Source organism: Zeus faber, assembly GCF_960531495.2.
Source record: "Zeus faber genome assembly, chromosome: 16".
NCBI lineage: Eukaryota > Metazoa > Chordata > Actinopteri > Zeiformes > Zeidae > Zeus > Zeus faber.
Genome location: NC_137202.1, coordinates 19116032 through 19131117, shown reverse-complemented (window position 1 = coordinate 19131117; position 15086 = coordinate 19116032). Strand labels below are relative to the sequence as shown.

Genomic DNA, 15086 nt, shown 5'->3' with positions numbered 1-15086 from the left:
CATTTTTCCCAAATCACGAAATGCGCGTAGAGTTTCGGATTTCACCCGTTTCTGAAGGAACAATTTGAAGCCTTGAGCTCACGCCTTACGCTCGCCACCATCGTGGCAGGATGGAGCTTTGTTGATTTGGGCAGTGGGGCGGAGTCCTGGCGGGACGGGTGGAGGAGGAGGCGTGCCGAGCGAGACAACCAGCTCCCAGATATAAACATCTGGAAGCCTGAATGACCTCTTTACGGAACCATAACCCAAAACAACCCCGACGCCCGTTAGAAGAAGTACATCTAGATATTGAGACACGAAAATGTTTCTCTTTTCTTTTTCCGTTGACGTGCACCCAGTCAGAGGGTTCTGCAGCACCGTCCAGTGGTCGTTAGCTGAACTGCAGTTGTAACCACACAGTTGGGCGACTTGTAACGGTCCCGTCTCTCTGCGAACAGGTAGATCTTCCTCATCTGAAGAGTCGCTTCACCGCCGTCTTCCTCAACGCCGTCTTCCCGCTGCTCCACTCCTCCGCGTTGCCGTGCCAACGCTGGGCTGACCCCGCGTCCGAGGAGCAGCGGCAGCGGATCATATTCGCCGCCCTGGACGCCCTCGGCTCCGGCTCCGGCTCCGGCTCCAGCCAGTCGGGAATCTCGCCGCCGTGCGTGGCGTCTCAGCGCGCCTTTGACGTCACCGAGCTGAACTTTGACCTTCTGCGGGCGGCGCGGTGATGACGGCGAAGTGTAGGTGTGAGAGATGAAACACCAACCCGATAAGAGACAAAATGATGTTCACCAGGAGAGTCGGATTGGCATTTTTGTCTTTATCTAAATTGAATTTAAACTCAATGGGCTTCATTGGTTTTACACATAATAACCAAACCAGAAATCTTGTCACAGTTTCCGTTATATTGTGATAATGTTGTATTATTAACACCTGACATTGCAGAGCTCTGTACTGATAGGACTGGTTTTTTTTTCGTTTTTTTTTTATAGTAAATAAATCTATTATCACACTAAATCACCGTCTGCAACTTTGGAGGATGTGTCTCTGTTATTCGCTCCATTGACGCCTCCATCCTCTCAGTTGGTTTTCAGTTATTCCGTTTCACCGGACGAAAGCTACGCATTTTATTTCAAATGAATTCTGACTTCTACCTGGAGAATTGACCTTCCCGCCTCAAAATGTTTAGTGTGGTTTATTCAGCTGTTTGGAGAGTGTCCCCAGTGTGTGGAGTTAATTTTTTTTTTTTTTAGAGAATTCCACTGGAGTTGCTCCATCATATCCCTGTTGAATCCTCATCTCACTTGTCACCAGCAGCCTCAGCATATTGGCTGCAGACCGCCCCCTGGTGGGCCCTAATTAAACTGCACCGTCGCTACACAAGCAATTATTCAAGATACAAGATTTAATTATGTCGGTTGAAATGTTTTTTTTCCCACTATTTCTGCAACTCTCTTGAGTACTAAGGGAGCTCTAATATGCCACATACATTTAAAGTTCAGCGATATCATTTTCCAGGAGTCATCTCTGTGATTGTTGCGTACGCATGGTGCAAGGTTCAAAATTGTCTCCTAAAGTAAGAAAAAATTCAAGTACTCGTACTGAATACTATTGGTATATCGTTGAATCCTAACGTTTTTTGCCTAAATCTTGTATACCCATGATTTAAGCTAAAATCTGTGCAGCGCACTGTTCATGAATAAGGCCTATTGCGAGAAGTGCCCTCTTTAAGTGTCCCTGTGGTTGATACGACATGGAAAAAAAAAAGCCTTTGACGCCTCCTGCCGGGGGAGTTTTGAAAGCCGGCAACGCGAAACGAACGAAAGGCCTCGGAGACCAGGGCTGAGTGAGTGAAGGTCACCTGGAGGCACGATGGCGTCCATCACCCACAGATGTCGTGAGGCCGGCCCGTTCCACTCTTCCGCGGTAGCTGAATCACAACAAATCCTGCTGCGTTGGGCTTTAAGGAAGGAAGGCAGCGCTGAGGTTCCTTTAATTGGACAATGAGGTAACCGTTCTCATCAAGACTCGGTGGCTCAAACCAGAATTGGAGGCTCGGACTCGCGACCCGAGCGGCGCTGAAGCGGCACACAGAACGCCTTGAGACTGACTCGAGAGTCGAAATTTGCGAACAATCTTTACAACCTCGCGTGTCACCGCTGACGACGATATGCGTCGCTTCTCCGTGTCACTTACTTCCTGGTGAGATCACATGCTGGACAGTCTTTTGGCAAGCCAATCAGCTTCAAGCCATGTGCAGTGTTTGGGTTGTGTTGCCGCTGCTCCAAAGCGACGCAGGTTTGCCAATTTGTTTTTTTTCACGATGGCTGCAAAGAATCTACAAAGGCCAAGTGGACATTATTTTTGCAGACAGAGGCGAAGAGGAGCAGGGGATTGATCCGAGCACGATCAGTGAGAATGGCTCGCAAAACACACACAAAAACGCCAAGTGCGACAAATACTGGGCATATACTTGTACACTGTGGAGACTTGTACTGTATATAATGAGGGTTATTTTGGTCTATGTTTTCATTCCACGTCTTTCGATCGGTTTGGTCTTGTGGTTTTTTTTCCCAATAAAAATATCATTTTGTCCGAGTATTTATCTATTATTGTATACCGTAAATTCATTTTTCTGATTATTTTTATATTATTGTGGAATATTTTATTATTGACAAAACTGACATGGATCACGGAAGAATTATCAGAGAAAAGCAAAAGAAAAAAGGTTTAAAGTAATAGTTTTCATGCACTTTGCCTATACCGTATGTTGATGTTGCAAGGAACAACTGAACGATTCCGAACGATTCCTACCATACATCCCATATCTATACATTAATTTGAATAACCCATCACACTATGGTAGGTTTACAAAATGATTTTTATTACTCCAGACACATACATATCACATAGGGAGAAGCGTAGTCATAACTTGGATCGTTCAACTTTAAGGCCTTTTTAAAACTTCAGCCCCACATCACATTCTCACAGAAAACCCCCAAACTTCACATGGTCCCCGAGGGAACCAAGATGCTCCTGCTGACCACGGGCTTCTCTCAGCCTCCTGGTCCAGCGACAGCGCGCAGCGTTTTAAAATGTAGAGAAATGTACACAGCCATCTCTGTGTGTTAAAGATCCATCTTTATTTTGAGACAGTGGTCCAATTTCCAAGAAACATTGTGACGCTGAAAATAACCAGTGTTTGAATTTTGCTCTGTTGTAAGAAATGTTCTATTTGGAATAAATAATAAGACAGTTCTTAATATCTTCTCTTGAGATTATTTAATAACTTGTACAACACAAAGTATATTCGCCAGATGTTTTACAGATGCTGAATAATAAACATTCTATACAACGTGTTTTACCTTTAATAGATGGAGCGATGAAGATAATTACACAATTCACATCCAATTTACATTTTTTTGTAAGTCTACAGTCTCCTCCTCCTGACCTCAAAGTCCAAGCGCTGGCATCGGGGTGACATCCCAGCTACCAGATGGTGCGCTTGACGTTGGCCCAGACTGAGCGCTTGCTGCCCTGGGCCGCCTGCACGTCGGCCCAGTGCAGCCGCGTGTTTGGGATCTCGTCCTCGGGTTCGTGGTCGGCTCTGGCGCCGCCTTCGGGATGCGCCACCACCAGGGGGAGATGTCCGCGCTCTGACTGGAACTCCACCACGTTCAGCTGCTTCCTGTCAGCCAGCACCTGGTGGGTCTCCTGCAGGAGAATAAAGAGAGAGATTAAAAAATAAATAAAAGATCTCAGTATAAATAATTGAGACAAGAGAACTCAACTATTGTGAGGAGTGAAAGTGACTGTGATCCTTCAAGGTCTAAACTGACAACCAAATTCTGAACATTTGTTTTATATTTGTATGTTTTTATTAAATGCATTTTAATTTAATTTTTTTTAACAATTTTTATTTTTATTGCTAAAATTTGGTGCCTTCTATTGATGTCAAGCACTGGGTGGCATGCTGTGTATGGAAGGTACTTTACAAATAAATGTTACTATTATTATTATTATTATTATTATTATTATTAATATAGCTAATAGCTTGTTAGCTTTTCCAAGGAGAGAAGCACTTGAGATTATGGCACAAGGATTACATTCAAAGTAAAACAAACTGAAGAGTTGAAGGTTAACTTACCTGCTGTTAAAATAACTAGACTATACCCACATGTTAAAACTGGAATCAGAAGTCAGAACAGTTAGAGCTTTTAGGGGCTGAATGAGGGCTGCCTCACCTGCTTGGCCAGTCCTGTGAACAGCGCTCTGGTGATGTTGAGCAGGTTGACAGATCCGTCGACTTTACAGTACAAGTCCTGTAAGCCAATGAGCTTACAGAGTGTTATGACAGCACGGTGACAGTGCAGACCATAACCTAGAGAGAGAGAGAGAGAGAGAGAGAGGGAGGGAGGGAGTTAGAGCGAGATGATGAAACATTTTGGAATCAACCGACAAAAACCCAAAGTAAGCTCCAATACTATTTGGCCCTCAATAGACAGCACACCACTACAGAACATTTGACCGCGGTGACTACCATCGCCAGACCTGCAGCCCGACACCGTCTGACCTGGCAACCCAGAGAGGCCAGGCCGTGCTCTCACTGCAGCCCGACACCATCTGACCTGGCAACCCAGAGGCCAGGCTGTGCTCTTACTGCAGCCGTGGAGAAAGAGCTGCACTTCCTCACAAGCTGCCACAAATATACGCTCAATTTAATATAAGAAGAATACAATGAACTTAAATACAAGCCAAGCAATATTTGACATCGAGTTAAGGGCAAAATGCTCAACTGTGGCAGCGAAATACATCATTTTCGTAATCTGCACTCATTCATACTTTCATCACGTCAGAGCATCTCCAAAACAGCAGGTCTGGTGGGGTGTTGCCGGTACGCAGTGGTTCCTCGCTACCAAAATTGGTCCAAGCAAGGACAACAAGTGAATCGGCGACAGGGTCATGGGCACTTCATTGATGCGCCTGGGGAGTGAAGTATAGTCTGTCTGGTTTGATCCCACAGAAGAGCTTCTGTAGCACAAACTGGTGAAAAAGTGAATGCTTCTTTGATAGAAAGGTGTCAGAACACACAGTGCATGGCAGCTCGCTGCGTAGGGGAGCGTCAGAGTGTCCATGCTGACCCGTCCACCACCCAAAGCACCTACAATGGGCAAGTGAGCGTCAGAACTAGACCATGGAGCAATGGAAGAAGGGGGCCTGGTCTGATGAGTCATGTTTTCTTCACATCATGTGGATGGGCGGGTGCATTTGTGTTTACTTTGGGAAGAGATGGCACCAGGATGCACTGTGGGAAGAAGGCAAGCCGGGGAGGCAGTGTGATGCTCTGAGCAATGTTCTGCTGAGAAACCTTGTGTCCTGGCATTCATGTGGATGTTACTGTGACACAAACAACCTCCCTAAACATTGTTTCAGACCAAGTACACTCCTTCATGGCAACAATTTTCCCTGATGACGGTGTCCTTTTTAACCCAAATCAAATTTCAAATCAAAATTTTAATCCAAAATCAGAAGTTATTGACTTTTTTTCCCCGCACGGGGGACCATGAAATGCTGTGAGTGTGGGGGTCGCACCTTGGGGAGCACAGCGCAGAACCCCCGGGCTCTAGGCGGGGCCCTAAGTCACTACAGCACCGCCCCAAGCCGGGCCCCTCTCCCCACCGCCGAAAGACCGGTGTGCGCACTGGCCAGTGCATAAATGCAGCAGCATGGAATATCTGTGCTGCAGGTGCTGCTGCTTATACTGTGCTGGATGGTTCATGAACGATCTGATTCCTTTGAACGGCTCAAAATACTTTATTTTCAAGTTTGACAGTATTATGTCGTTTGTCTTAGTTGATGTCTCCTCTACTGTTTTGTTCCCAATCCCACCTGAACCATGACAGGCCCTTTTTCTGATGTCAAATGTGACACCAGAAAAAAACTCAGTTTCTCCTGGCAATGGGAAAGGTATCAATCGCCTATTTTTAGTGGGTTTTAGCACGCAAATGTTGGTGTGAAAACGGAATTAGACAGAGAGAGAGAGAGAGGATTATTAAAGTGGTGGAGGAACATGAACACACACAGCCCTCACCTTTGTTCTGTTTCTTCATGCGCAGCGTTGTTTTTTTAAAAGTGGAATCAATGTTGTGATAAACTGGAGAGAGAAAGACAGCGTTAGATACAGACAGACGTTGGAAAGCACAACAACGCTTTTTACTCAACTTTTACGATATTCTGTCTCATGTGAGCGGTGGTCCCTACACCTTTAGTGCAGAATCGATGAGCAGCTTTGAGCGTAAAAGGGACTTAAACGACACCTTTATTAGTCACTGTGATATTTAAACTGGTAAGGACCATAGACTGACCACTACTTACCTATTGGACTCACTAGTTCCCTGTTCACTGTGTAAATAGATAATATCAATGTGGAGTTTTTTTTTTTTTAATCTAATTTCAATGTGTCTCTCTTCCTCGTCTGCACTGTTTTTGCTCCTGATTTTCCCTCCAGGGATTAAAACGGATCCAGTGATTTCTTTGAATGAACAGACACCGCGAAGCAGGCGTCGCTAAAGTACTTGAAACCTGATTCTTCTTTGCTCAAAGAGATGAGATGCACTTTGTGCACATGGAGGACTGAGTGTTTAAACCTTGCTGCTTAGCAATCAAAATGTCAAATCAAATTGGCTTTGGCCGTGATATTTCATTTCAATGCACCACGAGTGTAAATAGACCATGAACTTAAAGGGAGTGTGTGTGTGTGTGTGTGTGTGGTGCACACACACTTCACTGCATACCCCACACACATATTCTTGCACTGATATCAAAGTCAGGACCCATGTTTCTGGTTAACTTCTAAAAAATAATAATAAAATGATATAAATGACGCTTTTCCTCACAAGTACAGTAAAACACAATCTTGTATTGGTATCAAAGTGAGATCCAAGTAAATACGTGAGGAATCATGTTTCTGCTGTACTTCTAAACCAAGAGATAGTCAATTCGGAGACCGGTCCTCACGAGACACAACACACACACACACACACACACACACACACACACACACACACACACACACAAAGTCACACACACTTACTGGTGCGGTTGTCGTATCTCTCGATGTAGTACAGATAGTGCATGGCTCGGTTCTTGGCCTGCACACAAGTCACATGACAGGATGTCTCTCACACACAACCCCACACACACAACTGAGGATCAGATCGGCTGTTGATGGAACATGCAGTGGAGCGACCATAATGCTCCTCCAAATCCCATTCCAGAAATGTGTCCATGACCAACTCCACTCATGAATGAAAATCTCGACTGGACGTAAAACTAACACCAGCATATCGGACCATGTAGGGAAGACTGATATTACGATGTAAGTATTGGGACGCAGATTTTACTATGTGCAAGTGTAGTAGAGAGATAGTTTTCGGTGAAGCTGTGAAATGTTCGAAAGAGTTTGAGTAAGTTAACATTTTATTTGTAGTTAATGGGTGGTTTTCAGTTGATGTTGCGTCGTAGTACGTTAGTTATCGTTTATTTCCGTTGTTTTATTTCACATTGGTGCAATTGCTGCGACTAAGCTGGACCCCGGGAATTGCTGCCTGCAGCTATATTTTTATTATTCTTATTATTCGGGGAGTGGTGAACTTCATACAGTTAACTATGGAGGAATTTGATCATTTCCATGTCGTACAGTAACATAAGAGTATTGAACATCAATAACGCCATGTTATCGCCATGACGACCACCCTCCTGTTGGAATAGTTGTGAGGCTGATTTTCCTCCTCACCTTCCTCAGAGCCGTCGTTCTGTCTGCCGCCTTCCCCAGGGCAAAACCTGTCAAGAGTCCGAAACATGGAAAGGTTTCATCAGTCGTGACTTTTCACTGGGAGCATTAAGCAGTTAGCTGAGCACGTTCTTCTGCGTCTGCAGGTGGTGGTGTCGTTCGGCTGTTTGCTTTTATACTCGATGACGTTACGTGTCCAGTGTCACATTAAGTGAACCACAATGAACAGAAAACATAGAAATCTTGTTTTTTTTTATGGATATGCAAATAGAAATCCGTGTCCGAACCTCATCCACAAGTTGTGCTTCTATCTGCTCCATTTATTTTTTTCAGCTTCAAAGACGCTTCCTGTCAAGAAGTTGGACAATTCGACCAATCGGCTTGTTTGATGCATTTTTGGGGATTTGGGAGCTCTTGGCATCGGCTGCTATGCGACCTACGTTACCCAGAAGACCCTGCACAGCGTAGGGCCACAGAGACGATTACGCGGACTTTCGATATGTGGATATAATATCTACATCATGATTTGGGACTCGATGTCGTCCACCTGGGACTTTATTTATCCTAACACTGTGATAAAGTTAAATGTTGGTTTAAAGGAGCAGTCTGTGCACTGTTCTGAACTTCATGGACTGTTCTACTGCTCTAATCAAAGGTCTTAATATCCACATTGCTTATGTAATTCAAATATTCCTTGTGTGTAAAAAAATATCTTATGAAAACACCTATGTCATTGCGGAAAAAATATCGTCCAAATGATCAATACGAGTTAACCGTGCAAAAAACATTGTAATATTTGATTTCCTCGATATGGCCCAGCGCTACTTCCATCCTTCAGGCGCTTCTGCGCTTTTCGCTTGTTTCCTTCATTCCGAACCCAGCGCACAGAGCAAACTTTCCTTTTGACATTTGAAAAGAAAGCGTCAGCATAATTGGCCTGACTTGACCAGCTTTTCGTAAAGCGTCCGGACTTTTTCCGAGCGCCGTGACATTTCTCTGCAGGATTGGCCTCTAATCCCCCAGGAAGGCAGAAGTGCTTTTTACCTGCAGCTCCGTTGCCATTCCCCACGGCAACCAGACAGCTAATGGACCTCTTTCTGCCCTCCTTCGCCGTCATGTTGAACACGCTCTTCACCTGAAGCACAACAACAAAGCACAAATATTATTAAATTTCCATCAAGTAATATTCACCACAGAGAGAGAGAATTGCCATGTGTACTATTTTAATTTTTTTTAGAATCTTAAATATCTAAATGTAATTCTATATTTTTTAAATTATATTGATTATTTTGGTTATTTTCACTTATCTGTAAATATATTTTCAACTGCAATGTTTTCAGGTTTCTATCTTTATTTTGGTCTATCAACACTGTTTTTACTGCAACATTTACATTTCTGTTAAATTTTTAGCTTATCTTCACATATCTGTATATAGACATTTTAACATATTTCAAAAGTACTATTTTAAATTTTAGGTTACCTTCGCTCATTTGTATGGATATATTTTTTCACTCCATTTTTCTGTTTCAAGTTTGAGTTATGTTTTTCTTTTTTTGTTTTCCATTTGCTTTGGCAATGTAAACTACTGTATACCGATCAGCCACAACATTAAACCACTGACAGGTGCAGTGAATAACATTGATCATCTGGTTCCAATGGCACCAGCAAGTGAACAGTCAGTTCTTGAAGTTGATGTGTTGGAAGCAGGAAAAATGGACAAGTGTAAGGATCTGAATGACTTTGACAGGGGCCAAATTGTGGTGACAAAACGGCAGGTCTTGTGGGGTGTTCCTGGTATGCAGTGGTTAGTATCTACCAAAAGTGGTCCAAGGAAGGTCAACCGGTAAACGATCAGCAGGGTCATGGGTGCTCATGGGCTCATTAACGCATGTGGGGAGCAAAGGCTAGCCCGCCTGGTCTGATCCCACAGAAGAGCAACTGTAGCACAAATTGCTGAAAAACTTAATGCTGCTGTGATAGAAAGGTGTCATGCAGTGACACACAGAGCATCATAGCTAACTGCATATGAAGCTGCACAGCCGCTGACCAGTCAGAGTGCCCATGCTGACCCCTGTCCACCGCCTACAATGGGCACGTGAGCGCGAGAACTCGGCCGGAAGAAAGCGGCCTCTAATATATCACGTTTTCTTTGACATCATGTGGATGGATGTGTGTGCATCGTTTACCTGGGGAAGAGATGGCACCAGGATGCACTATGGGAAGAAGGCAAGCCCGCGGAGGCAGTGTGATGCTCTGAGCAATGTTCTGCTGGGAAACCTTGGGTCCTGGCATTCATGCGGATCTTACTGTGACATGTACCGCCTACCTCAACACTGTTGCAGACCAAGTACACCCCTTCATGGCAACGATATTCCCTGATGGCAGTGGCCTCTTTCAGCAGGATAATGTGCCCTGCCACACTGCAAAAAATGTTCAGGAATGGTTTGAGGAACATGACAAAGCATTCAAGTTGTTGACTTGGCCTCTAAATTCCCCAGATCTCAATCCGATGGAGCATCCATGGAATGTGCTGGAACAACAAGCCTGATCCATGAGGGCTCCACCTCGCAGCTTCCAGGACTTAAAGGATCTGCTGCTAACGTCTCGGTGCCAGAGACCACGGGACACCTTCAGAGGTTGCCTCGACGGGTCAGAGCTGTTTTGGCGGCACGAGGGGGACCTACGCAAAATGAGGCAGGTGGTTTTAATGTTGTGGCTGATCGATGTGTTAATAAAACCTTTAAAATTAAATTCAATTAAGAGAGCGATATGAGCTGCAGTTCCTCTCTGGTACCTGCAGGGGCTAGTGTGACACCAGGCAGCTTCGTGAAAGAGGAAGAGGAGCAGAGAAGACTGAAATAACTGCAGTTACACAGCTGTTGGTCTCACACACACACACAGTGTATCTTAGAACTGTGTGTGTGTGTGTTACAGCCCAGAGCTTCTCCATCTGTGCTGTTATTCAGATGCGAGAGAGAGAGAGAGAGAAATGTATGAAAAGGAGGTAAATGTGAGAGTGAGTGATAATGTTTCAGACTGAAGGGCATGGGAGATAAATTGAAATTGTTTTTCAGTGTAATAGGAATCACGATTCAAACAAACTTTAGAGTCTGAATCATAAGATATGGCCCAAAATTGTACATATACTGTACATGTAAGTATGTATATATCTGATGTCAAACTTTACATTAGCCTACAGCTCGATGTAGTGAACTTGAGATTGATTGAATGAGCAGGTTGAAAAATACTAATAGTATTAATGCAGAGGCTATATAAATAAAAGATAAAGAAGAATAAACAGGATGAGGGTAAGTATAATTTCTATGAGGTTTAGTCTAAAAATTAGTCTAAGATTGAGTCTCAAGTCTATATCAGGCAGTCAAACAGGCGGACAGACAGACAGGTTAGAGAGATGGGGGGAGGGGGAGCTACCCTTCCTCCCACCAACATGCTGTCGTTTGTTTTGCTGTAAAACTTCCATCTGTGGTGATAAACAGACTGAGGCCGAGACACCTCTCACCGAAAACACTTTAGAATGCAGCAGGTAGAGGGATGTTTTCATTCATTCACCCTCATTCCCCATCTGATTCACTCACCCTCATTCACCCTCTCACATAACACTGATTCACCCTGTCACTCACCCTCTGCCTTACACCGATGAACCCTCTCACTCACCCTCTGATTCGCCCTCACTTAAACTGATTCACCATCTCACTCACCCCTTCACTCACCCTCTTCTAGACAAACAGAATTAAATACACTGTTATATACCTTATGTGCCAATTACGTAATTGGTGCCCGGGCGCGTCGCTGTACAATGCTGCCCACTGCTCCCGGCTGCCCCCCGGAAGAAGGACAGGATGGGCAAAAAGCAGAGAATGAGTTTCACCGGCCACCATACGACCAACCAACGGCAACCAACACCATACCTGTGTGTTGGTTGCCGTCGCCGCATGGGGGCATGTGTTGTGGTGTGTGTGCAGTGTCATGAATAAAGAATCTTCTTCTGCACTGTTCTTCACCTTGCGTCTTGTCAATTTTGATTCTTGTCTTTGTTTTTATTCAGATTAAGATTCGGGATTCAAGAGGTCTATTTGTCACATACATATATATATACGGTCATACATTTATGCAGTGAAATGTCTTTGCAACGCACCCAGAGATTATGCTCAACAGTTTCTAAACCGAACATAATAGCTACCGTAATTCCGGACTATAAGCTGCTACTTTTTATCCACGCTTTGAACCTCGCGGCTTAAACAATGATGCGGCTAATTTATGGATTTTTCCCGCTTTCACAAGCCTCATGCCGCCAAAAAACTGAGCAAAAAACACATTATGTGACGGTGCTCAGTTTTTTGGCTGCATGAAGCTTTCATTAGACCAATGAAGTTGCTGAACGGGTTAAGGTGAAACCATGTTTCTGTTTAGTTTACTGTTTAGATTAAATCGAGCTCGCTCAAACTTCCCATCATTTACGGTCGTCATTTCGTCACCCTCATCATGGCAAAGACACAAAGAAATGCATATGATGCAGCTTTCAAGCTGAAGGCGATCGATCTGGCTGTTGGAAAAGGAAATAGAGCTGCTGCACGGGAGCTTGGCCTTAATGAGTCGATGATACGACGTTGGAAACAGCAGCGTGAGGAACTGACTCCGTGCAAAAGGACAACAAAAGCTTTCAGAGGGAAGACAAGCCTGAACTAGAAAATGAGCTGGAAGACTGGGTCAACACGCAGAGAGCAGACGGCCGAGGTGTTTCAACTGTGCAGATCCGACTGAAAGCCAAAACAATCGCCACCGCAATGAAGTTTGAGGATTTTAGAGGTGGACCATCGTGGTGGCTGCCAGTGGGTCCTGACAGCGTGGAGCATTGTCAAAAAATCCACTATCATCAACGGGTTTGGAAAGGCTGGACTGCTGCGCGTTGACGAGGGCAGCATGAGCTCAGCGGGGAATTTGCCTCCGGATGAAAGTGACGAGAGCGACAATGAAAACGATCCAACATCGGATGAAGCAATTCTGGGGCTATTCAACTCCGACACCGAAGGAGATGACTTCAGTGGTTTCAGTGCGCAGGAAGGAGGAAGATAGTGACCAATGACTTTCTTGGTAGGCTATTGTTTACCGCTAATTTTTAATTTTTGTTACAAACCGTGTTCGTTAAAGCCTATTTATTTTTGTTACAAGCTGTGTTTGCTTAAAGCCTGTGTAAAGTTCATTTGTTTCAATGTACCGGAAGGCACCTGCGGCTTATAGACATGTGCGGCTTATTTATGTTCAAAATATATATTTTTTTAATTCAGTGGGTGCGTCTTATATTCAGGTGCGCTTAATCCGGAAATTACGGTAACCTTTCCTACCTAGCAACTAACTGAAACTAACTGATTCCTAAAACGTAATGCAGTTAGTGAATAGAATAATATAAATAAAATAAAAATTAAATAAGACCCAAAAAGATAATACAAATTGGCGGTACAAAATAGAAGTAAAACAAAATAGAAGTAAAAATATTATGTATTAGATAATCTGAAATAATCTAATAATTTGTAGAATATTTTTTATTTGTAGATTATTATTATATTATATCATTATTAGGGGTCTCGCCCTCAGGGCTTTTTCTTTTTATCGCGGCACAACAACGGCAGTACCCCCAGACATGAACGAGGTCTCTTTAGAACCCATGTGGCCTTCAATGTTAACTCTGAATATTGTGCTGCGTTTCAGAGAACCTGGAAAACTGAAATACGTACCTAACGCGACTTAACTGGACCCCCTGTACTGCTGCCTGCAGCTATATTTATAAGGGTTTCACTGCAAATCGGGTTTACCAATTGTAATGCAAGGAATTATTATTATTATTATTATTATTATTATTATAAGGGCCTAACTAGCGCTAGCCAAGCGCTAGCCAAGCCTAAGTCAACGTTAGAAAATCCGAAAAACATTTCAGGCGAGGATCAAAGCCAGGAAGTAGTAGGGATATCACAGTGCGAACAATACGAAATCCGTTATCCAAAATCAGCTAAAGTTATCAGGTAAAGTTGGGAGCAAAATGTCCATTCGAGTGGTGTCCGGTGTGCGGTGTAGACTCCGTCGCCCTGTAGTGGTTAGGGATTACAAACTAGGCATGTGTATATGTATTAATGTACTTTCTTACCTGGTAGATGTCTGTGGATCTGTTAGATTGATATTTCATCACTTTGGTCCCCACTACTTTGCAGGATTCATGAAAAAACACAAATCTACAGAAACTCGTGACTCGGAAATACAGTTTTCCAAGTTTCCCTTTAACGCAGCACTTCCTGCTCTGGAGCACTTGGCATTTGCCCCAAGAAGGGATCTGCTCTACAGCAGCAGGAAACAGAGTAAATTAAACACATCTACCACAAAAACTTTTATTTGTTTTGAAGAAAGGATCGCGCTGATGGAGCTGCGGCGCTGGTCCCATGCGAAGCTCTGCAACTCCGATCAGTTTTTTCCCAGTCTGTATTTGAGGCAGGCTTTTATTCGTTTGTGTTGACCACGTCCACGGCATTTATTAGAGGCCAGGTTTTATTTGTCTACCTATTTGAAGGAATTCAGTATACAAAATTAGACAAGTAAAAAGTAAGCGATTCTATGCACGGAATAAGTTGAGTTAAAGGGTCATTCTAATGAAACCACATAAAACATGTCCCAAATGAATAAGACATTCACAGAGAAGGTGAAATAATTTAAATATTAAAGAACACAATGACTTCTATATGGCCCACTTAGTTGTTTTGAACAATTTTATTATTTGTGTTTTTTCTGTTGTTTTCTCATCAAAAAATGAATTACCGAAAGTCGTCCGGACAATTGAAGATGGCCGTTACGGTCACACACTTTAGCTTAGCACTAAATGGCCGAACACACAATGACAGTGCAAAATTGTAGAGGCATTGTATACGCTGTCTCTCGTCATGTTGCAAATTAATTCAATTAATTTATTTCAACGATATGAGGTACTACATTTTTTTCAGACTGTTAAGCTTTTTAATGCTAATTGTCTGTTCAGCAATGCATACATTTTTACCATAACAAATTCCTTGTTAGTGAAACTGAACTTAGTAAGTCTGGACTGCTGTTTTTATCAGTATTAAATAGGGCTTGTGACTGATTGGAACGGGTCTGAACCAGGGGCGTTTCTAGGATTCAAAGACATCAGGGGCTTAGCCCAAGGGTGCCGTGAACAGACATCCCGGTTTCAGGCTGTGTGTGCGACAGATACCTCCAAAACACTGAAATGTCCGGGTTTTTAAACATTCACCACCAAATTGTCTCGGTTTTC

At 43.5% G+C, this 15086-nt stretch overlaps 2 protein-coding genes across 3 annotated transcripts in view; one reads left to right on the top strand and one right to left on the bottom strand.

Moving 5' to 3' along the window:
• nphp1 (nephronophthisis 1) overlaps positions 1 to 1270 on the top strand; it is a 12594-nt gene extending 11324 nt beyond the window's left edge. The window contains exon 20 of one of the 2 annotated variants that reach the window (XM_080016913.1): positions 438 to 1270. In XM_080016913.1, the coding sequence (XP_079873039.1) occupies positions 438 to 710 (273 nt within the window). In that variant the 3' untranslated portion in view covers positions 711 to 1270. The remainder of the gene's footprint in view (positions 1 to 437) is intronic. The other variant, XM_080016914.1, reaches the window with a different exon arrangement.
• Positions 1271 to 3100: 1830 nt separating this feature from the next.
• mrps5 (mitochondrial ribosomal protein S5) overlaps positions 3101 to 15086 on the bottom strand; it is a 30852-nt gene continuing 18866 nt past the window's right edge. The window contains exons 7-12 of the mRNA XM_080016258.1: positions 8819 to 8909; positions 7778 to 7824; positions 7076 to 7133; positions 6074 to 6136; positions 4227 to 4363; positions 3101 to 3696 (exon numbers count right to left, since the gene is read on the bottom strand). Coding sequence (XP_079872384.1) covers positions 3472 to 3696; positions 4227 to 4363; positions 6074 to 6136; positions 7076 to 7133; positions 7778 to 7824; positions 8819 to 8909 — 621 coding nt within the window. The 3' untranslated portion in view covers positions 3101 to 3471. The remainder of the gene's footprint in view (positions 3697 to 4226; positions 4364 to 6073; positions 6137 to 7075; positions 7134 to 7777; positions 7825 to 8818; positions 8910 to 15086) is intronic.